Source organism: Montipora capricornis, chromosome 14 (assembly GCF_036669925.1).
Source record: "Montipora capricornis isolate CH-2021 chromosome 14, ASM3666992v2, whole genome shotgun sequence".
Classification (NCBI taxonomy): Eukaryota; Metazoa; Cnidaria; class Anthozoa; order Scleractinia; family Acroporidae; genus Montipora; species Montipora capricornis.
This window is the reverse complement of record NC_090896.1, coordinates 41652863-41675584: the sequence shown is the minus strand read 5'-3', so window position 1 is coordinate 41675584 and position 22722 is coordinate 41652863. Positions and strand designations below refer to the sequence as shown.

The 22722-nt window shown below is 40.3% G+C and overlaps 1 protein-coding gene and 2 pseudogenes across 1 annotated transcript; 2 read left to right on the top strand and 1 right to left on the bottom strand.

The window, feature by feature from the left end:
* The first annotated feature begins 7 nt into the window (after positions 1-7).
* Positions 8-22722, top strand: LOC138032629 (uncharacterized). Its single transcript, XM_068880336.1, has 8 exons — positions 8-261; positions 5325-5516; positions 8198-8389; positions 15842-16033; positions 17263-17454; positions 18683-18874; positions 20103-20294; positions 21521-22722. Exons 2-8 carry the CDS (start codon positions 5369-5371, stop codon positions 21745-21747), a joined length of 1335 nt encoding a protein of 444 aa, XP_068736437.1. The 5' UTR covers positions 8-261; positions 5325-5368; the 3' UTR covers positions 21748-22722.
* LOC138033388 (uncharacterized) lies at positions 8810-11613 on the top strand (annotated as a pseudogene).
* LOC138032493 (uncharacterized) lies at positions 11735-14837 on the bottom strand (annotated as a pseudogene).

Here is a 22722-nt window from a genome sequence, read left to right as displayed (position 1 = left end):
AATTGACCTTCTGAGCGCTAGCTTTCACGTGTAGTGTCACGTGACTTTTCATGTAAACAAACCTCGAAAGTTCGGACATTCGAGAAGATCGGACATACAACACACAGTGAGATGGTGTGGCGAGCGGATATGAAATGTTAGTTTCTTTTTGCGTTGGACTTGGAAATGATGCAACAGAGACACTAGTCACTTCGATGGTTAGCATTTGGTGTAGGACACGATAGTTTTACACTCGTATTTCGACAGGATTGGTCAACGCGGGTGAGTCTGGTTGTTCCATCTTCGATCGCTGGGTCGACGGAAACGAAATGCATTCCTCGCCTTATGTTATTTACGAATTTACCATTGTGTATGAAAATTGTCATATATATTTTCGTTTTAAGGTCGGTAATAAAACCGAATAAAAGTGACTTATTAGGTGCATCAGAGACAGTAGTCATTTCCACCGTTTATTGCGAGTTGCAGAATGCTCTCGACTAAAAGGCGTGCTTCCCTTACACGTAAAAACGATTCCCGATTCCCAAAATCATAGGTAAGAAACTTGAATGGTGATCTGATCAAGTTTTTTTGCATTTTCCGGCCGAAGTTATAGCCATCGAGAGGCGGAAAACGGAATACGCGGATAATGGCATGACTCATCGCAGAGACTCGTTTGTGTGTTCAAAGGACAGTAAATACACTACTAGTTGTATAGTAGTCTACACTTTGTTGTTGAGCTATAATTATATATCGTGCATACCATTGACCATGGGATCAATGCAGCGTTGAGCCATTGCAAACTGAAAAAGCTTCTTCATTGAAGTTGAGGAAAACTGAAGGTTTTATTTTTATTACATGGAACAGTATTGTGACCTTCTGTTAATTGGCATGACACATATCTACAGTACTGTTAGGGAGATTTCCCTTAAAAGACATTATCTACTGATTTTTGGGGAACCATTCTAAAAGCATTGTCAAATTACCAGTCGTAATTCATGAACAGTTTAAAGTTATTGTATTAGGTGATGCATCTGTTGCTTCCCACAATTTTTACAGTACTCATTGTTAGCATGAAAGCATGAAATATTCATTTCAAGTACTGTTTTGAACTTCTATTATTATTATTATTATTATTATTATTATTATTATTATTATTATTATTATTATTATTATTATTATTGTTGTTGTTGTTATTATTATTATTATTATTATTATTATTATTATTATTATATAAAAGAGGAGAAAGGGAAGGACTCTTCTCTAGTTTGGCACACACATTAGACATGAAGCTAGGGTCATCGGTCACCTCAACTGAGAAGATTCCTTGTTTCCACACAACAAATTGACAACGTTTTAGCCCACTTACAAACATTTCAAGCTGAAGTTAAAGTAGTACTTTGAAGTTGCTTTCAATGCAAAACCATGACCATTTGTGTTGCCACAAACCGATCTCTGTTTTTCCAGTAACACTTATAATTTATATTCTACAGCAGTGTTTGGACAACCTTTAGAACACTGGCATTTCAGAATATTATTGCTCCAAGGAATGGCTTAGAAAGCCCTTTGAGATCAAATCCAGTTTGTGGTGGGTATGGCTCACAACCCGCTTGCATTCGTTGGGAGCACTGACTTCATGAAATGGTCCCATTCTCTGGCATTTTAGGGTTCCATTCTTTGTTTTACAATTATGTAGGGATGTTTGTGCTTATGCTATTCTCAATTTTCGAATGCCTTATGAGACATTTTGTTTGCCCCCCAAATTTTGCATAAACTATTGTTTTCAAATGCTCTTGGGGACATTACATATTCCCAAGAGCATTTGAAAACAATAGTTTATGCAAAATTTTGGGGGGCAAACAAAGTGTATTATGGGACATTCGAAATTAGAGAATGGGTTGTACCAACTTTGTGACATTTTCAGCACTATCAATTTTTCTTGAGAAGACTCTCTTGCTCTTTGAAACGGTTATGACCCCCAGTCCTCACATTGCCATTGCTTTGCCGTGGTGCTCTCAACGTACTGTAGTTAATTTCTTTATCACTGAAAGACAACAACTCCCAAAACGTCTTCCGTCAAAATGTTTGCATCAGTCTTAGAAGCTCTTGTGGTTTATTCTTAATGCATTAACACCACTCACAAGCTTGCTTTCATTTGATTTAGCGGTTTCATCAACTTGACCTGTCTGCAAGTTCTGTAGTGAAATGAAGTTTTTCTAATAAAGTCAAGATAACAGGACTACTAGTAGGTAATTGGCACAATTTTGTGGTAAAAATGTTCAGATATCTCTGTTTTTCCTTCCTCGGTCAACAAATCCTTTTCATGAAGGGCTTCACTTTAGCTACACTCTCATATACATGGACACACTACACTTTGCAAAGAATCAACGTGTTAAACCGTCAGTAAATAAGCGACAATCATCGAAGGACTTGTAAGCGGCGAGTCCCTGTTTGTCGTATTCAGTACATTCAGTGGAGTGGTACGTTAAATATCGTGCAAGCCGAATGGCGCCGAGGAGATGAAATTGTTCATGATCTTGATTGCATGGAAAATGGATTGGGGCAGAAGTGCAGTTCTTGAGCTTTTGATTGGGGTAAATAAATTGTCAGCATCGTCGGTTTTGTCTTTCTACTGATAGCATCCATTGCCGGATTAGCATTAGTTGCGCTAGAGGCAATTACCTTGATTAAAGTAAAGCGTCATTGCTTCAACTGCAGCGGCGATTTCTATTAGTGAAGACTTTTAAACGCACTCACTGAAACTCCACGCTCCTGCAAATATTTTTTAAGTTCTGCGATATTCATTGTGTGGAAGTCCTTCTTTAATAGGCATCTGCTTATACATGCTGACCCTGGAACTGTAGCCTAACAGGACTGCTTGCTGTTGTTAGATGGACTGATTCAGCGTTTTCGAATTAAGGCTCACTGACAGCGGAGGCTCGATTTACACACACTCAAATCACATTTATTCGGTTTTATTACTGACCTCGAAGTGCACAAATATATAACAATTTAAATACATGAAGGTATTCGTAATAACCAAATCTAAGGAATACATTTCGTTTCTGTCCGCCTAGGGATCGAAGATGTTCAAAAGCTGACTCACCCCCGTAAATCCTGTCGAAGACGGAAGTAAAAGTGTAAAACTACTGCGTCCCACATCAAATGCTAATCATCGAAGTGACTTGTGTCTTTGTTGCATCATTTCCATGTCCAACGCAAAAAGAAACTAACAGTTCACATCTGCTCGCCATGCCATCTCACTATGTGATATATGTCCGATCTTCTCGAATGTCCGAACTTTCGAGGTTTGTTTACATGAAAAGTCACGTGACACTACACGTGAAAGCTAGCGCTCAGAAGGTCAATTAGCTAATCATTAGCGTTCTTCATTAATAACCATTTACCTCGACATTCCAGCACTCCATAAGCTTGGTAGGTATGCTTTATTGTAATCTCATCAGTGACAGTAGCTATGTTTTCACGAGCGGTTTTTCAGGTCGCTTGGCGAGCGACGACCGAAAATTCCGTGAAAACAGTTCCTTTCGCAACTCACTTATTAAATTGAATTCTCAGCAAATTTAAGCCACCAAGGTAGCTAAAGTGAGTTGGCAATTAATTTCGGCCAACGAGGAGTCGCTTGCCGTTATTCAAATCGGAAATACAACAGGCTTTCTATTTTTATTGTTTCTATTATTGTATTGGCACGTGCTCTCTCCTAATTTAATCTTACCCGTGAAAACACGTATCATTTTTAAGTCGCTTAACGAAGTCTCCAATCAAAACACCTTCAGGAATGTGAAGCGATGCAGCTGTTGTCGTGAAAACACATCCAATAGCACTGAGTGCAATCCGATGTGGAAACAGGTCTGTTAATTTGATTAAGGAAAATAACACAAACAGCGGTGATAAACATTGTATTCCAACGCATTTTTTATAAAACTTGACGTTTCGTATACTAGTCAACATACATTTTCAAAAGTGACCGTTATAATATTTAAAAGCTATATATGTATATATATCGTTAACATTAGGGGTCTGGAACCTAGACTGAAAAAAATGATCTGCATCAGTACGTGTCTAGATATACTGAGGAGTAATAGCTAAAACGACAATAACTTCTCACTACTAATATTGACATTAAGGGAAGGCTTTAGCTCTTGAATGAACAAAGTGTGAAACAGTGAAAGTCAGTTTTTCCGGACGCTAAAATGTCAAAGTGATCCCATTTAATGTCACGGCCAGTGGTTTTCACATGATCAGCAATGGCTAATGAATGATCACTGTTAGCGAGGTAATGTAAATTGGCCACCGTACAGAGATTCTAAAAGCTACAGCTTTTAGAATAGCTTTTAGAATCTCTGTACGGTGGCCAATTTACATTATCAACTCCGTTGATAAAACCAAATTTTTGTATACTACTTCCCCACCGACGCAGCACCACAGTTTCTTTAGAAACTACCCCTTCATTCACTGTTAGCGAGGGCCTTGAAATGTTCTGTTTTTCTGTCATTGAGTCTTCGTTTTGTTTTGCCAATGTAGAATTCATCACAGTTCCAGCAAACAGCTTTATAGATGACCTTGGACCTCTGAGATCGGTTTAAGCGATCTTTGTATGCAAAAAAGGATTTGATGCGGCGTGTGTTTTGGAATATGATCTTGAGATTAACGAAAGAGTGGAAATTGTATACGCAGGATTTCAGAGGTTTCGTGACTTGGTTACTGTAACACGATTGGGTAACACGATTAAGATATCTTTTTTGGGGACTGTAACTTGAACAGGGGTATTTGATTTGTTAATGTTGAACGTAATAACTCCTTGCCATGAGGGTAAGAAGAAAATATACAGTATATCCAACCCAACAGTAGTTTAAAACAGGGAATCGATGTAAGTTCGCTATAAAATTGATTATAACATATCCAGCTGCAATGCTATTCTTTGCCTTCACGCATTCTAGGTAATTCTGCAATTGCATAAAAGACAAATACCCCCCACTCTCAATTCATAATTTTTTTATAAGTGTCGGGCCAGCCAGTCCTACTAGAAAAATACGACATCGATTGAAATTTCTAGCTTTCAAAACTTACCGAATTGTATCGGTAGGTCCTGGAATTCGTCCACAGAAATGCCAAAGAGACAACTTCACTCTTGAACCGCCATGTTTACAACAAAGCATTTTAGACATCCCAATCTGCATGCTCCAGAATACCAGACAGGCGCGCTTCTTACCTTACGAGTTGATGCCTGTAGAAACTGTTTAACTCAAATGTCTATTCCTTGGAACTGAACCACCATCTTAATTATTCTTATTATTATTTCTATTTATTAAATTTTTTTCTTTTTGTAGGCTACGTATCGGAGAGCCAGAACATCTACGCATGCGCCGACGGAATGTTTGAGCAAGAGAGAAAAACGCAGTACCTCCAAACCCGCCGCTGGAGCGTCGTACCAAACGAGTCATCCCGGGATTTCGGCTCATGCGATCGCTTTTGGACGCAGTTGGCCCTTCGCTGCTTTCTGCTACCGACCTTGCCTCCCGGTACGGCATTGAGGGAGAGATATGTCGGCCCCTAAACCATATGTGACAAATTCCACGCCTACTCACAGCTCCAAACCGCCCTTGTCAATTTAACGTAAGAATTCGATGGCTTAAATATAGAAGGGAAAAGTCATTTTATCTGCCATGTGGTAAGCACTGAATGGCGCAGATTACAAAGTGTACGCACGCGCCCTACTAAAGGTAACATACACCCATGCATGCAAATTTTATTTCATCTCGAATTTCAGGCTAACTACAAGAGTCAATCTCTTCGAGACATTACATTTACAGCTAAAATACATAGCATATACACATACATACTAAATGCATAATATTTAAAGATATACTAATTAAAAAGAAAAGCCGCTGTACAAAATGCGGCCCTGGATTCTCTTTTGAAACCAGTAAACTCAGTGGTACGGAGAAAATCAGGTAGCGCATTCCGCAACTTAGCTGATACGTAAGAATAACAAAGAATTTAAAGTAACATGAGGAGATTTTTAATGTGCTTATTGCATAGAGATGTAGAGTTTGACTTTAGTTGAATAAGAAAACAGGTAATCTGCAAATATAAATCTGGTTATTCTCTTATAATAATAATAATAATAATAATAATAATAATAATAATAATAATAATAATAAACATTTTTATATAGCGTACATATCGATAAATCCATGACGCTTCACAGGAAAACACTAAAAAGAATAATTAAATAAAGTAATCAGTAAAACTAGTAAGTTTACTGCCCAATTTGAGTTCTTCAAAAAGGTAGTAAATGTCATATTATAATGCAAAAGCTTTCTTAAAAAGATGCGTCTTTAACTTCTTCTTAAAATTATTTATATCTTTTGTGTTTTTAATGTTGTAAGGCAGATCATTCCAAAGGCATGGAGCAGATGTCTTAAATGCACGCCGTCCGTAACTCTTAAGATGGAAACGAGGCTGGTGTAGGAGCAGTTTGTTCTGCGAGCGTAAAGTACGAGTCGGAACATACGGAGTTATTAGATCACAAAGATATGACGATGCTTCACCACGTAAAACCTTAAAAGTTATCAAGAGGATCTTGAACTGAATTCTACATTGAACTGGTAACCAGTGAAGATTAACCAGCAAGGGTGAGATATGGTCATGCTTACGTGCACAAAAAACTAGACGAGCTGCAGAGTTTTCAATAAGTTGAAGTCGGTTGATGACATAATCAGGAAGACCAAAAAGTAAGGAGTTACGGTAATCAAGTCTTGAACTGACAAACGCATGAAGGAGCAGGATAGTGGAGTCTTTGTCTAGGAATTGACGTATTTTAAGTATGGCATGACGATGGAAACAAGCAGTCTTACAAATATTGGTGACATGCGGAACAAGCGACATGGCCTCATCAAAAACTATGCCAATATTTTTTGCTGATGGTGCTGCTGATACATTGTCATTGTCGATACAAATAGAATTTAGAGTAGGTCTTGGGCGTCGAGAAGATGACATAACCAATAATTCAGATTTATCGCCGTTCAATTTCAGATTGTTATGTAACATCCATTTATTAATGTCATTAACACAGGTTTCAAGTATAGATCTTCTAGACTCTGTTTCAACAGGATCAGCTGAGTTAAAGGAAATATAAAGCTGAGTATCGTCTGCATAACAATGGAAAGAAAGACCATGACTTCTTGCAATATCGCCTAAAGGTGAAACATAAAGAGAATAGAGAATCGGACCCAACACCGAGCCTTGTGGCACACCTTGCTCTATCAGATAAGACGTTGATGGCGTGTCATTAACTTTAACAAACTGACGTCGTCCAGAGAGATACGACGAAAACAAATCAAGTGCCTTGCCGCATATACCAAAACGACACTTCAGTCTGGAGAGTAAAAGATCATTGGTTGATGGTATCAAAAGCTGCAGAAATATCAAGTAGTAATAGGATAACAGATTGATGTTTATCAACAGCTGTCAAAATGTCATTGTGGATGCGCATAAGTGCGGTTTCTGCACTATGTCTCCGTTTATATGCCCACTGGTAAACTTCTTGTAAGTTGTTATCATCCAAGTAATTAATAAGCTGATCTGCCACAACTTTCTCAATGACCTTTGCCAGAAACTGAAGATTAGATATCGGACGAAAGTTCTTAAATTCGCGATGATCAAGTGAAGGCTTTTTCAGCAAGGGTTTTACCATAGCCACCTTCAGTTGTTCAGGTACAACAGCAGACTGCAGAGACTGATTGACAATCTGTGTAGGTATAGAACCAAGCTCAGACAAGCATGCACGTAGAAGAGAACCCGGAAGAGGATCTAAATCGCATGACTTTCCAGACAATGGTCTTATCAAGGCTAGTAGTGTATCTATAGAGACAGATTTAAAAGCTTCAAATTTACAGGGAATGTAAAGTGTCGGCCCACCCAGTCCTATCAGCAAAATACAGCCTCGATTGAAGATTTTAGCTTTCAAAACTTGCCCAAATTGTATCGGTAGGTCCTGGAATTCGTCCACGGAAAGGCCAGAGAGACAACTTCACTCGTGAACCGCCATGTTTACAACATGCTCCAGAATACCAGACACGCGCGCTTCTTACCTTACGAGTTGACGCGTGTAGAAACTGTTTAACTGAAATGTCTATTCCTTGGAACTGAACCACCATCTTAATTTATTTCTATTTATTAATATTTTTTCTTTTTGTAGGCTACGTATCGGAGAGCCAGAACATCTACTCATGCGCCAACGGAATGTTTGAGCAAGAGAGAAAAACGCAGTACCTCCAGACCCGGCACTGGAGCGTCGTACCAAACGAGTCATCCCGGGATTTCGGCCCGTGCGATCGCTTTTGGACGCAGTTGGCCCTTCGCTGCTTTCTACTACCGACCTTGCCTCCAGGTACGGCATTGAGGGAGAGATATGTCTGCCCCTAAACCATATGTGACAAATCGCACGCCTACTCACAGCTCCAAACTGCCCTTGTCAATTTAACGTAAGAATTCGATGGCTTAAATATAGAAGGGAAAAGTCATTTTATCTGCCATGTGGTAAGCACTGAATGTCGCAGATTACAAAGTGTACGCACGCGCCCTACTAAAGGTAACATACATCCATGCATGCAACTTTATTTCATCTCGAATTTCAGGCTAACTACAAGAGTCAATCTCTTCGAGACATTACATTTACAGCTAAAATTCTTGGCTTGCCCGTGACGTCACTGTATTTTCCATATTTGGGTATCCGCCATGTTGGGGTTCCACCGCGGGTAAAATTTACATGTGTTTATTATGCATATATGCCATCACTGTGTACTATACGATGAGTTCTTTGGAAAATGAACGCGTCCTCTCGCTTGACGAGCTTTGTAGTAAGATCCCAATATTGTCGGAGTATTGTGCTAAACTTGACGACAACGTAAAAGGAAGATACTTTGAAAAAATCGCCGAAATTGGAGTCGATCCGGTCACCATTCCCGATCAACAGTTTGACACGGAGTGCCTTCCACCTATCGAAGCGATGGATTTGCTTAGCTACTTGGTTTTGGAAACGAGTTTCTACACGAAAGAGCAGTTCAAAGCATACAAGAGTTTGGAAGCCTACAACTTTGTGGTTTCAGGATTTTTATTAGGCATTCAAGGATGTGTTGTCGCTGGAAAGCACGTTGTTACAGGAAAAGTGAGACATTCACAAAGAATGAATGACCCTTTGATCTATGTGTGGGTTGTCGCCGAAAAAGACGGAACAGTCAAATCAGCCCACTGCTTAGGGTGCAAAGCAGGGCTCTCGGAAACGTGCTCGCATGTTGCAAGTGTGTTGTTTTATATCGAGGCGTGGACGAGGATTCGCGGTAAGTTGGCCTGTACCCAAGATAAATGTACGTGGTTGTTGCCATCATTTGTAAAAGATGTCCCATATGCAAAAATGCGCGTCATAAATTTGACCTCCGCCAGAAAACTTAAAGCGGATTTGGATGAAAAAATCGATAACTTAGGAGAGGCTCAGGCAACATCCTTCACCGGCAGCAGAAGAGAACTAACAGTACAAGTTCCCACGGAGACTGAAATGAACACCCTTTATGAAAGTCTAGACAAATCAAAAATTAAACCAGTGGCTTTAAGTCTTATCAAGCCCTACTCTGACCAGTTTATATCAGAAAGCAGCAGTATCCAAACAATCCCAGACCTTTTTGACAATGACAATTTAAACCTCACATACACTGATTTACTAAAGAAGTGCTTTAATGTAGAAATTTGCTTGTCAAGTAAAGACATTGCACAAATTGAGAGAGATACACAAAGCCAGGCAAATGGGAGTGCATTTTTTCGACATAGAGCGGGTCGTATTGGTGCGTCAATGAGTGGAGCAGTCTGTCGGACAAACCCAGCACAGCCATCACAACCACTGATCAAGACAATCTGCTATCCAAATCTATTTAAAGTAAACACAAAAGCAGTGATTCATGGGTGCAAACATGAAGCTGATGCAATTAAAGCCTATGAAGAAGAAATGAAAAACAGTCATGATGACTTTAAACTCTCGCAGTGTGGCTTAGTTATCAACCAAGAGTACCCTTGGATTCATGCCACTCCAGACTTCTTAGTATCTTGCTCATGCTGTGGACTGGGGTGCGGAGAGGTCAAATGTCCTATTTGTATTGACCGATGTCACTTTGAAAGTTATGTTTTGAAGAAGAATGCTTGCCTGGAAAGGTAGCCGGTAATTTGCAGCTGAAACGAAACCACGACTACTTTTTTCAAGTTCAACAACAGCTTTTGACATTACCTGAAAGGAAGTACAATGATTTTGTTGTTTGTGCTTTTGACAGTTCTCACCGTGCAACAATTATCAAAGAGAGAATTTACCCTGACCATGGTCACTCGAAGGAGGTTTTGCCAAAACTTACGACTTTCTGGAGAACATGTATTTTGCCTGAAATTTTAGGCAGAGGGTACACAAGGAAGTGTGACATTTCTGATGAGATACCACAAGCAGGTGTTGGAATTTGTTTCTGCAGAATGCCATCATGTGGGAACACTGTGAAATGTGGAAATCCCCACTGCCCATTTGTTGAATTTCATCCCTCGTGCTTAGCAATCTCAACCCCGCTACCAAGGGTGTGGTATTGCCCACACTGCTGCAGGCTACCACAGTTTAAGCGGTCGAAAAAAGGAAAGGAGAAATCTCCAGAAATAATGGCTACGGCTTTATCTCTCAACAGTATTTGTATTTGCCAAGCAGTGCCACAGCAATCTGACAAATTACTTGGGTGCCACAGCGATGATTGCCAGAGTGGAAATTTTTTTCACTTGACTTGCCTTGGTTACAAGAAATTGCCCAACAACAGCAAGACAACCTGGAAATGCACCGATTGCAAAACAAAACATGCAAAGCCATTTCATGCCAGCACTGCAGTTCCAGGGACATGTCAGGAAACCCCAGTTGCACCTACCACTTGTTCTTCTCAATCTCATGATGATAAACCTACGTCCTATGAACTTGACAATGCACAAGAATCTTATCATGACAGTGAAGAGGAAAGTGCTGATGACGTGGAGGTTACTATGGTTACAACTAGTGAATCTAAACGATATCGTCAACTCAGAAATCTTGATGAACAAGATTATCAGCTTATTATGTCCCCCCATGGTTGGCTTGATGGTGCAATTATCCACAGTGCACAGGTACTTTTGCAGAAAATTAACCCTTTGATTGAAGGTTTTCAGCGTCCTACATTAGGTCCAGTGCGAAATTTTAATGTAGTTTCTGGTGAATTTGTCCAGTTATTGCATACAGGATACAATCACTGGGTTTGTGTTAGTTCAATAGGATGCCTTCCCGGAACAGTCAGACTGTTTGACAGTCTATATCATGACATCATCTCACAAGAAGTTGAAGATTAGGTCAAAGACTTAGTATTAGCAGATAGCTTCCAGAAACTCGAGTATGCACCCTGCCAACAGCAAAGAAATGGAAGTGACTGTGGGGTTTTTGCTATTGCTTTTGCGACAAGTCTTGTATTTGGATCCAATCCACAAAACCTGAATTTTGACATTACAAAAATGCGACCACATTTAGTGGCCTGTCTTCAAGCTGGTCTGATGTCTCAGTTTCCATCGTTTTAAATTTTAGTGACTTACAAGAACCGTTGCAATAATTGCAGCATTAAAATTTTTTCAGCTACCTGGACAGCTATCTCACATTGTAAACTAAATAGTTTTTGAGACACACAAAAAAGCTTCAGGTGTTATTGCTATTTATTTACAAAATAAACTGTTTCAACCAATTGGCCACCAGTAAGATTTGAAAAATACTTCCCTTTCATTGCTTTACAAATCGTAATCCCCTTAACCCTCCACTCCCAAGATCTGAAATTCAATTTTCCTAACTGATGACCATACAAATCTTTGTTCTCTGTTCTTGAGAATTTGGTGTAACATAAAGACACTTTCCCATAGTTGATAATTTTCCAAATTCTCACCACCTGTCTCCTTGACAGAGCAGTAAAATCGTTAGGAGAATTTATTTGCTAGTCATTCCTGGGAGTGAAAGGTGTAAGTAATAATTTTCTAATGTAGGCGTATGATAAAGAACTTCAACCTAATGGCTTAAAAAACTGCAGCCATTAAGGGGTATAAATCTAGTGGTAAACATCTAAGTACCTTTCCTTTTTGTACAGTTATTAATGATCAATGATGAAGATATATTTACAAGTAAACAAACTGTCTGACTGGTCAACTCTCATTTGTCTTTTTTCCCTTTTCGAAATATAATTAATTAAAACTGGCTGTTTTTGGTTTTACAAGTTGTATTTTCAAATAAATGAACTGGGAATGACATGACAGGATGAACCTCTCATTGTTATAATTAATAAATATCAACTCCTTGGGTTTAACATATAAAATAGCTTTACAACGACTCCCGGTCAATTTGTATGTTCAAATAAATCAACTGGGAATTACATGACAGGAGAAACCTCTCATTGTTATAATGAATAAATTTCTTTCAATTTCTTGGGTTTAACATATAAAATTAGCTTTACAAAAGCACATTGTTACCTTTGGGGAGGGGGGAGGGAGCACTCAACATATCTTTAGCTGGGGAGGTACGGCTTAGTCACACATCTCCCAATTTTTCATAACCAGCTTGAGTCATAATACACTGTCTCAGACAAGAATGAACATCAAAGAATATGGACATCGAAAATATCCTCTAAACGCCGGAGTTGCTTGTGGGTCAACTGTCTGGTGGTGTTTCAAAACTAATTTTTATTCTTTAATCTCCTCATTGAACCTCTTAGAATCCCATTTAATTTCAGGCGAAATCCATATTTGAGACAAAAAAATCCCTAAAAACCATATTCAAATTGGCCACACAACCCCATGAGGGACTTCCCCCAGGTGGTGGTACACACATTTACAACATTTTCAAATTAAACCAACAAATTTCGAAACAGCATGGTTTACATAAGTACAATGGAATCCCAGTTTTGTAAATCCTCTATTTTTTAAAGCTTCTGATAACTTGGACTCGGAGTCATTTCCTCTCTTAAACTATTTTTAACCATTGATTTGAACTCTCTGATTTGACAAACCAATTTACACTAGTCTTAGAGGTTAACAAAATTGGGATTCCATTGTATTTTGCACAGATTAATCTAATCAAATGGGACAATGGGGCCACATAGATTGACAAGTCCAGAGCAAACTCTGAGTATGCGGTCGATCATAGGTACCTGGATCTCAGGATTTCCAGTTGGATTACAGGTTAAAAAATCTACTGACAAGGTATTCTCAAGAATGGTGCATTTCCTGCGTAACAGTCCTATAACTCGTTCAACGTGGATCCTAACATGTGCGATCCCCCTTGTTCTTTCAACGTCAACAGGGTCCAGTTGTTTTTTTCCTTTAGTGAATGCTGGAATTATGAGTTTTGCTTGTTTAAGGGCAACACCATCGTGAACAGTGAATCCCCTGTCTGCCATAACTAGATCCCCAGGAAGCAAGTTGTTGAGCAGCCCACAATTTTCCGTGAGATACTTGTCTGAGGTGCGTCCCCCCCCCCTCCCCCCCAGGCTTCTGAGACAAAGGAGATGCAGCCTTGAGGGGTTATGCCGATGAGGACCTTGACTGTGTTGTGGTGTTTGTACGCGCTGAACGTTTGTGCTCTAGCCAGGAGGTTTGTCGGTTTTACACAAAAAACTTCAAAACAGTCAATAATGACGGTTGTCTTATTTCCATACGAAAACTTAAAACACTGGGGCATGGTCTTCCAAAGTTCTTCCCTCTCTGGCCACCTGATCAGTGAGGACAACCGCACATCCATGATGACCAGCCAGTGTGCAAATGTCCTTGATACTGTGGAAATAGAGACTGCAAATCGGTAGGCCAAGTCTTGGTGTGGAACATTGAGTCTCAATTTCATCAGTACCATAACCATCTCTTGAAATAACGAAAGGGATTGTGTTCTTCGTTTGACATGGGGTGCAACATGATTAAAAGTGGCTTCCAGTATTTCAAATGTTGGCAAACCAGTGTAGAAAGACACTTTCCCGTTATCCTCTTTGAAATAATTTTTGTCAAAAAACTTGCTAGTCAGTGACTCAGCAAACAAGTAATCAAACTCTTCTGTTTGAGTTAAGACATCACTTCGTGGGCAGTCCTTGATGGAAAGAGATTCCACGGAGCGATATAAATAATCGAACGCTTCTGTTTGAGTAGAGCATGTGCTGTGTGTTGCTTGCTCGTTGGGATCTGATTCTTGCTGGTCTGTAGGTTGCAAGTCTAAGTTCTCCACTTGGACTTGTTCTGAACTGGTACTTGCACTTTCGATCTCAGCAGCAAAATCAGCAAGGGGAACTCCAGGCTCATTTAATTTCTGCTGCTTCAGTGAACGTTCTTGTTCCTGTTGTTCCGCGTGACGTTTTCGCCTTTCCTTTGACCTCTCCGCTCGAGCCTCTCGCGATTGCGCTTGATGTTGTTCACTTTGCGTCGCCGTTTTGTCATGGCCTAAATTGAGAGTGGGAACCCAGTCAATATTGTAACGATCCCACAAAGGAGCTGCAGTTCCAGAATGGAAATGTTGGTCGCAAACTTTATCGCTGTTCAAGATTTTATCCGTAAGATCAGCACGGCTTATTGCAGAGATCCACAATCGCCGTCGCTCGATACTCAATTCCACAAATTCTGGGCCTTGATTTGTAATAATAGCTGGAACTCGACACAATCGGACTCCCTTACCTCGACCAGTCTGCCTAGAACAGCCAACGATCAGGCACATAGGCATTTTGAGGCAGCAGAATTAGAGAAAATCACGTTTAGCTTCACGAGTTGGTGACTACGTGGTCAATACACTAGCCACCATATTGGTTTTGGAACCCCAACATGGCGAATGAAAATGGCAAATTGTACCGGAAGTCACGTGACTGCAAGCCAAGAATACATAGCATATACACATACATACTAAATGCATGATATTTCAAGATATACTAATTAAAAAGAAAAGCCGCTGTACAAAATGCGGCCCTGTATTCTCTTTTGAAACCAGTAAACTCAGGTAGCGCATTCCGCAACTTAGCTGATACGTAAGAATAACAAAGAATATAAAGTAACATGAGGAGATTTTTAATGTGCTTATTGCATAGAGATGTAGAGTTTGACTTTAGTTAAATAAGAAAACAGGTAATCTGCAAATATAAATCTGGTTATTCTCTTATTTACATGATACCCTTTCTTTGACACGAGGATCACAAGGAAAAAAGCACAAATTTGTCGCGAATTTTCTATGACAAAAATTTGTTCAGAAATCAAAAGTCTACGTTAACTGCACACACCAGGGTTACTGCTTAGTATCTGGCTAGAAATCGTCTTCTAACTTTTTCCTCTGGCCGCGCTTCAGCCATTTGACAGGGGCCAGTCTCGTGCTTCTCAAGTTGCCTCCTTCGTGCCCAAAAGCATTCTGGGTAATTCTGCCATTCCATGACAAGGGAAGACACCCGATTGTCATTTCATAGATTTTTTTATAAGTGTCGGGCCACCCAGTCCTATCAGCAAAATACAGCCTCGATTGAAGATTTTAGCTTTCAAAACTTGCCCAAATTGCATCGGTAGGTCCTGGAATTGGTCCACAGAAAGGCCAGAGAGACAACTTCACTCGTGAACCGCCATGTTTACAACAAAGCATTTTAGATATCCCAATCTGCATGCCCCAGAATACCAGACACGCGCGCTTCTTACCTTACGAGTTGATGCCTGTAGAAACTGTTTAACTGAAATGTCTATTCCTTGGAACTGAACCACCATCTTAATTATTCTTATTATCATTTCTATTTCTTAATATTCTTTCTTTTTGTAGGCTTCCTAACGCAGAGCCAGAAAATCTACGCATGCGCCGACGGAATGTTTGAGCAAGAGAGAAAAACGCAGTACCTCCAGACCCGGCGCTGGAGCGTCGTACCAAACGAGTCATCCCGGGATTTCGGCCCGTGCGATCGCTTTTGGACGCAGTTGGCCCTTCGCTGCTTTCTGCTACCGACCTTGCCTCCCGGTACGGCATTGAGGGAGAGATATGTCGGCCCCTAAACCATATGTGACAAATCCCACGCCTACTCACAGCTCCAAACCGCCCTTGTCAATTTAACGTAAGAATTCGATGGCTTAAATATAGAAGGGAAAAGTCATTTTATCTGCCATGTGGTAAGCACTGAATGTCGCAGATTACAAAGTGTACGCACGCGCCCTATTAAAGGTAACATACATCCATGCATGCAACTTTATTTCATCTCGAATTTCAGGCTAACTACAAGAGTCAATCTCTTCGAGACATTACATTTACAGCTAAAATACATAGCATATACACATACATACTAAATGCATAATATTTAAAGATATACTAATTAAAAAGAAAAGCCGCTGTACAAAATGCGGCCCTGGATTCTCTTTTGAAACCAGTAAACTCAGTGGTACGGAGAAAATCAGGTAGCGCATTCCGCAACTTAGCTGATACGTAAGAATAACAAAGAATATAAAGTAACATGAGGAGATTTTTAATGTGCTTATTGCATAGAGATGTAGAGTTTGACTTTAGTTGAATAAGAAAACAGGTAATCTGCAAATATAAATCTGGTTATTCTCTTATTTACATGATACCCTTCCTTTGACACGAGGATCACAGCGAAAAAAGCATAAATTTGTCACGAATTTTCTATGACAAAAATTTGTTCAGAAATCAAAAGTCTACGTTAACTGCACACACCAGGGTTACTGCTTAGTATCTGGCTAGAAATCGTCTTCTAACTTTTTCCTCTGGCCGCGCTTCAGCCATTTGACCAGAGCCAGTCTCGTGCTTCTCAAGTTGCCTCCTTCGTGCCCAAAAGCATTCTGGGTAATTCTGCCATTCCATGACAAGGGAAGACACCCGATTGTCATTTCATAGATTTTTTTATAAGTGTCGGGCCACCCAGTCCTATCAGCAAAATACAGCCACGATTGAAGATTTTAGCTTTTAAAACTTGCCCAAATTGCATCGGTAGGTCCTGGAATTGGTCCACAGAAAAACCAGAGAGACAACTTCACTCGTGAACCGCCATGTTTACAACAAAGCATTTTAGACATCCCAATCTGCATGCTCCAGAATACCAGACACGCGCGCTTCTTACCTTACGAGTTGATGCCTGTAGAAACTGTTTAACTGAAATGTCTATTCCTTGGAACTGAACCACCATCTTAATTATTCTTATTATTATTTCTATTTATTAATATTTTTTCTTTTTGTAGGCTACGTATCAGAGAGCCAGAAGATCTACGCATGCGCCGACGGAATGTTTGAGCAAGAGAGAAAAACGCAGTACCTCCAGACCCGGCGCTGGAGCGTCGTACCAAACGAGTCATCCCGGGATTTCGGCCCGTGCGATCGCTTTTGGACGCAGTTGGCCCTTCGCTGCTTTCTGCTACCGACCTTGCCTCCCGGTACGGCATTGAGGGAGAGATATGTCGGCCCCTAAACCATATGTGACAAATCCCACGCCTACTCACAGCTCCAAACCGCCCTTGTCAATTTAACGTAAGAATTCGATGGCTTAAATATAGAAGGGAAAAGTCATTTTATCTGCCATGTGGTAAGCACTGAATGTCGCAGATTACAAAGTGTACGCACGCGCCCTACTAAAGGTAACATACATCCATGCATGCAACTTTATTTCATCTCGAATTTCAGGCTAACTACAAGAGTCAATCTCTTCGAGACATTACATTTACAGCTAAAATACATAGCATATACACATACATACTAAATGCATAATATTTAAAGATATACTAATTAAAAAGAAAAGCCGCTGTACAAAATGCGGCCTTGGATTCTCTTTTGAAACCAGTAAACTCAGTGGTACGGAGAAAATCAGGTAGCGCATTCCGCAACTTAGCTGATACGTAAGAATAACAAAGAATATAAAGTAACATGAGGAGATTTTTAATGTGCTTATTGCATAGAGATGTAGAGTTTGACTTTAGTTGAATAAGAAAACAGGTAATCTGCAAATATAAATCTGGTTATTCTCTTATTTACATGATACCCTTCCTTTGACACGAGGATCACAGCGAAAAAAGCACAAATTTGTCGCGAATTTTCTATGACAAAAATTTGTTCAGAAATCAAAAGTCTACGTTAACTGCACACACCAGGGTTACTGCTTAGTATCTGGCTAGAAATCGTCTTCTAACTTTTTCCTCTGGCCGCGCTTCAGCCATTTGACCAGGGCCAGTCTCGTGCTTCTCAAGTTGCCTCCTTCGTGCCCAAAAGCATTCTGGGTAATTCTGCCATTCCATGACAAGGGAAGACACCCGATTGTCATTTCATAGATTTTTTTATAAGTGTCGGGCCACCCAGTCCTATCAGCAAAATACAGCCACGATTGAAGATTTTAGCTTTTAAAACTTGCCCAAATTGCATCGGTAGGTCCTGGAATTGGTCCACAGAAAAACCAGAGAGACAACTTCACTCGTGAACCGCCATGTTTACAACAAAGCATTTTAGACATCCCAATCTGCATGCTCCAGAATACCAGACACGCGCGCTTCTTACCTTACGAGTTGATGCCTGTAGAAACTGTTTAACTGAAATGTCTATTCCTTGGAACTGAACCACCATCTTAATTATTCTTATTATTATTTCTATTTATTAATATTTTTTCTTTTGTAGGCTACGTATCAGAGAGCCAGAAGATCTACGCATGCGCCGACGGAATGTTTGAGCAAGAGAGAAAAACGCAGTACCTCCAGACCCGGCGCTGGAGCGTCGTACCAAACGAGTCATCCCGGGATTTCGGCCCGTGCGATCGCTTTTGGACGCAGTTGGCCCTTCGCTGCTTTCTGCTACCGACCTTGCCTCCCGGTACGGCATTGAGGGAGAGATATGTCGGCCCCTAAACCATATGTGACAAATCCCACGCCTACTCACAGCTCCAAACCGCCCTTGTCAATTTAACGTAAGAATTCGATGGCTTAAATATAGAAGGGAAAAGTCATTTTATCTGCCATGTGGTAAGCACTGAATGTCGCAGATTACAAAGTGTACGCACGCGCCCTACTAAAGGTAACATACATCCATGCATGCAACTTTATTTCATCTCGAATTTCAGGCTAACTACAAGAGTCAATCTCTTCGAGACATTACATTTACAGCTAAAATACATAGCATATACACATACATACTAAATGCATAATATTTAAAGATATACTAATTAAAAAGAAAAGCCGCTGTACAAAATGCGGCCCTGGATTCTCTTTTGAAACCAGTAAACTCAGTGGTACGGAGAAAATCAGGTAGCGCATTCCGCAACTTAGCTGATACGTAAGAATAACAAAGAATATAAAGTAACATGAGGAGATTTTTAATGTGCTTATTGCATAGAGATGTAGAGTTTGACTTTAGCTGAATAAGAAAAAGGTAATCTGCAAATATAAATCTGGTTATTCTCTTATTTACATGATACCCTTCCTTTGACACGAGGATCACAGCGAAAAAAGCACAAATTTGTCGCGAATTTTCTATGACAAAAATTTGTTCAGAAATCAAAAGTCTACGTTAACTGCACACACCAGGGTTACTGCTTAGTATCTGGCTAGAAATCGTCTTCTAACTTTTTCCTCTGGCCGCGCTTCAGCCATTTGACCAGGGCCAGTCTCGTGCTTCTCAAGTTGCCTCCTTCGTGCCCAAAAGCATTCTGGGTAATTCTGCCATTCCATGACAAGGGAAGACACCCGATTGTCATTTCATAGATTTTTTTATAAGTGTCGGGCCACCCAGTCCTATCAGCAAAATACAGCCACGATTGAAGATTTTAGCTTTTAAAACTTGCCCAAATTGCATCGGTAGGTCCTGGAATTGGTCCACAGAAAAACCAGAGAGACAACTTCACTCGTGAACCGCCATGTTTACAACAAAGCATTTTAGACATCCCAATCTGCATGCTCCAGAATACCAGACACGCGCGCTTCTTACCTTACGAGTTGATGCCTGTAGAAACTGTTTAACTGAAATGTCTATTCCTTGGAACTGAACCACCATCTTAATTATTCTTATTATTATTTCTATTTATTAATATTTTTTCTCTTTGTAGGCTACGTATCAGAGAGCCAGAAGATCTACGCATGCGCCGACGGAATGTTTGAGCAAGAGAGAAAAACGCAGTACCTCCAGACCCGGCGCTGGAGCGTCGTACCAAACGAGTCATCCCGGGATTTCGGCCCGTGCGATTACTTTTGGACGCAGTTGGCCTTTCGCTGCTTTCTGCTACCGACCTTGCCTCCCGGTACGGCATTGAGGGAGAGATATGTCGGCCCCTAAACCATATGTGACAAATCCCACGCCTACTCACAGCTCCAAACCGCCCTTGTCAATTTAACGTAAGAATTCGATGGCTTAAATATAGAAGGGAAAAGTCATTTTATCTGCCATGTGGTAAGCACTGAATGTCGCAGATTACAAAGTGTACGCACGCGCCCTACTAAAGGTAACATACATCCATGCATGCAACTTTATTTCATCTCGAATTTCAGGCTAACTACAAGAGTCAATCTCTTCGAGACATTACATTTACAGCTAAAATACATAGCATATACACATACATACTAAATGCATAATATTTAAAGATATACTAATTAAAAAGAAAAGCCGCTGTACAAAATGCGGCCCTGGATTCTCTTTTGAAACCAGTAAACTCAGTGGTACGGAGAAAATCAGGTAGCGCATTCCGCAACTTAGCTGATACGTAAGAATAACAAAGAATATAAAGTAACATGAGGAGATTTTTAATGTGCTTATTGCATAGAGATGTAGAGTTTGACTTTAGTTGAATAAGAAAAGGTAATCTGCAAATATAAATCTGGTTATTCTCTTATTTACATGATACCCTTCCTTTGACACGAGGATCACAGCGAAAAAAGCACAAATTTGTCGCGAATTTTCTATGACAAAAATTTGTTCAGAAATCAAAAGTCTACGTTAACTGCACACACCAGGGTTACTGCTTAGTATCTGGCTAGAAATCGTCTTCTAACTTTTTCCTCTGGCCGCGCTTCAGCCATTTGACCAGGGCCAGTCTCGTGCTTCTCAAGTTGCCTCCTTCGTGCCCAAAAGCATTCTGGGTAATTCTGCCATTCCATGACAAGGGAAGACACCCGATTGTCATTTCATAGATTTTTTTATAAGTGTCGGGCCACCCAGTCCTATCAGCAAAATACAGCCACGATTGAAGATTTTAGCTTTAAAACTTGCCCAAATTGCATCGGTAGGTCCTGGAATTGGTCCACAGAAAAACCAGAGAGACAACTTCACTCGTGAACCGCCATGTTTACAACAAAGCATTTTAGACATCCCAATCTGCATGCTCCAGAATACCAGACACGCGCGCTTCTTACCTTACGAGTTGATGCCTGTAGAAACTGTTTAACTGAAATGTCTATTCCTTGGAACTGAACCACCATCTTAATTATTCTTATTATTATTTCTATTTATTAATATTTTTTCTTTTTGTAGGCTACGTATCAGAGAGCCAGAAGATCTACGCATGCGCCGACGGAATGTTTGAGCAAGAGAGAAAAACGCAGTACCTCCAGACCCGGCGCTGGAGCGTCGTACCAAACGAGTCATCCCGGGATTTCGGCCCGTGCGATCGCTTTTGGACGCAGTTGGCCCTTCGCTGCTTTCTGCTACCGACCTTGCCTCCCGGTACGGCATTGAGGGAGAGATATGTCGGCCCCTAAACCATATGTGACAAATCCCACGCCTACTCACAGCTCCAAACCGCCCTTGTCAATTTAACGTAAGAATTCGATGGCTTAAATATAGAAGGGAAAAGTCATTTTATCTGCCATGTGGTAAGCACTGAATGTCGCAGATTACAAAGTGTACGCACGCGCCCTACTAAAGGTAACATACATCCATGCATGCAACTTTATTTCATCTCGAATTTCAGGCTAACTACAAGAGTCAATCTCTTCGAGACATTACATTTACAGCTAAAATACATAGCATATACACATACATACTAAATGCATAATATTTAAAGATATACTAATTAAAAAGAAAAGCCGCTGTACAAAATGCGGCCCTGGATTCTCTTTTGAAACCAGTAAACTCAGTGGTACGGAGAAAATCAGGTAGCGCATTCCGCAACTTAGCTGATACGTAAGAATAACAAAGAATATAAAGTAACATGAGGAGATTTTTAATGTGCTTATTGCATAGAGATGTAGAGTTTGACTTTAGCTGAATAAGAAAAAAGGTAATCTGCAAATATAAATCTGGTTATTCTCTTATTTACATGATACCCTTCCTTTGACACGAGGATCACAAGGAAAAAAGCACAAATTTGTCGCGAATTTTCTATGACAAAAATTTGTTCAGAAATCAAAAGTCTACGTTAACTGCACACACCAGGGTTACTGCTTAGTATCTGGCTAGAAATCGTCTTCTAACTTTTTCCTCTGGCCGCGCTTCAGCCATTTGACCAGGGCCAGTCTCGTGCTTCTCAAGTTGCCTCCTTCGTGCCCAAAAGCATTCTGGGTAATTCTGCCATTCCATGACAAGGGAAGACACCCGATTGTCATTTCATAGATTTTTTTATAAGTGTCGGGCCACCCAGTCCTATCAGCAAAATACAGCCACGATTGAAGATTTTAGCTTTCAAAACTTGCCCAAATTGCATCGGTAGGTCCTGGAATTGGTCCACAGAAAGG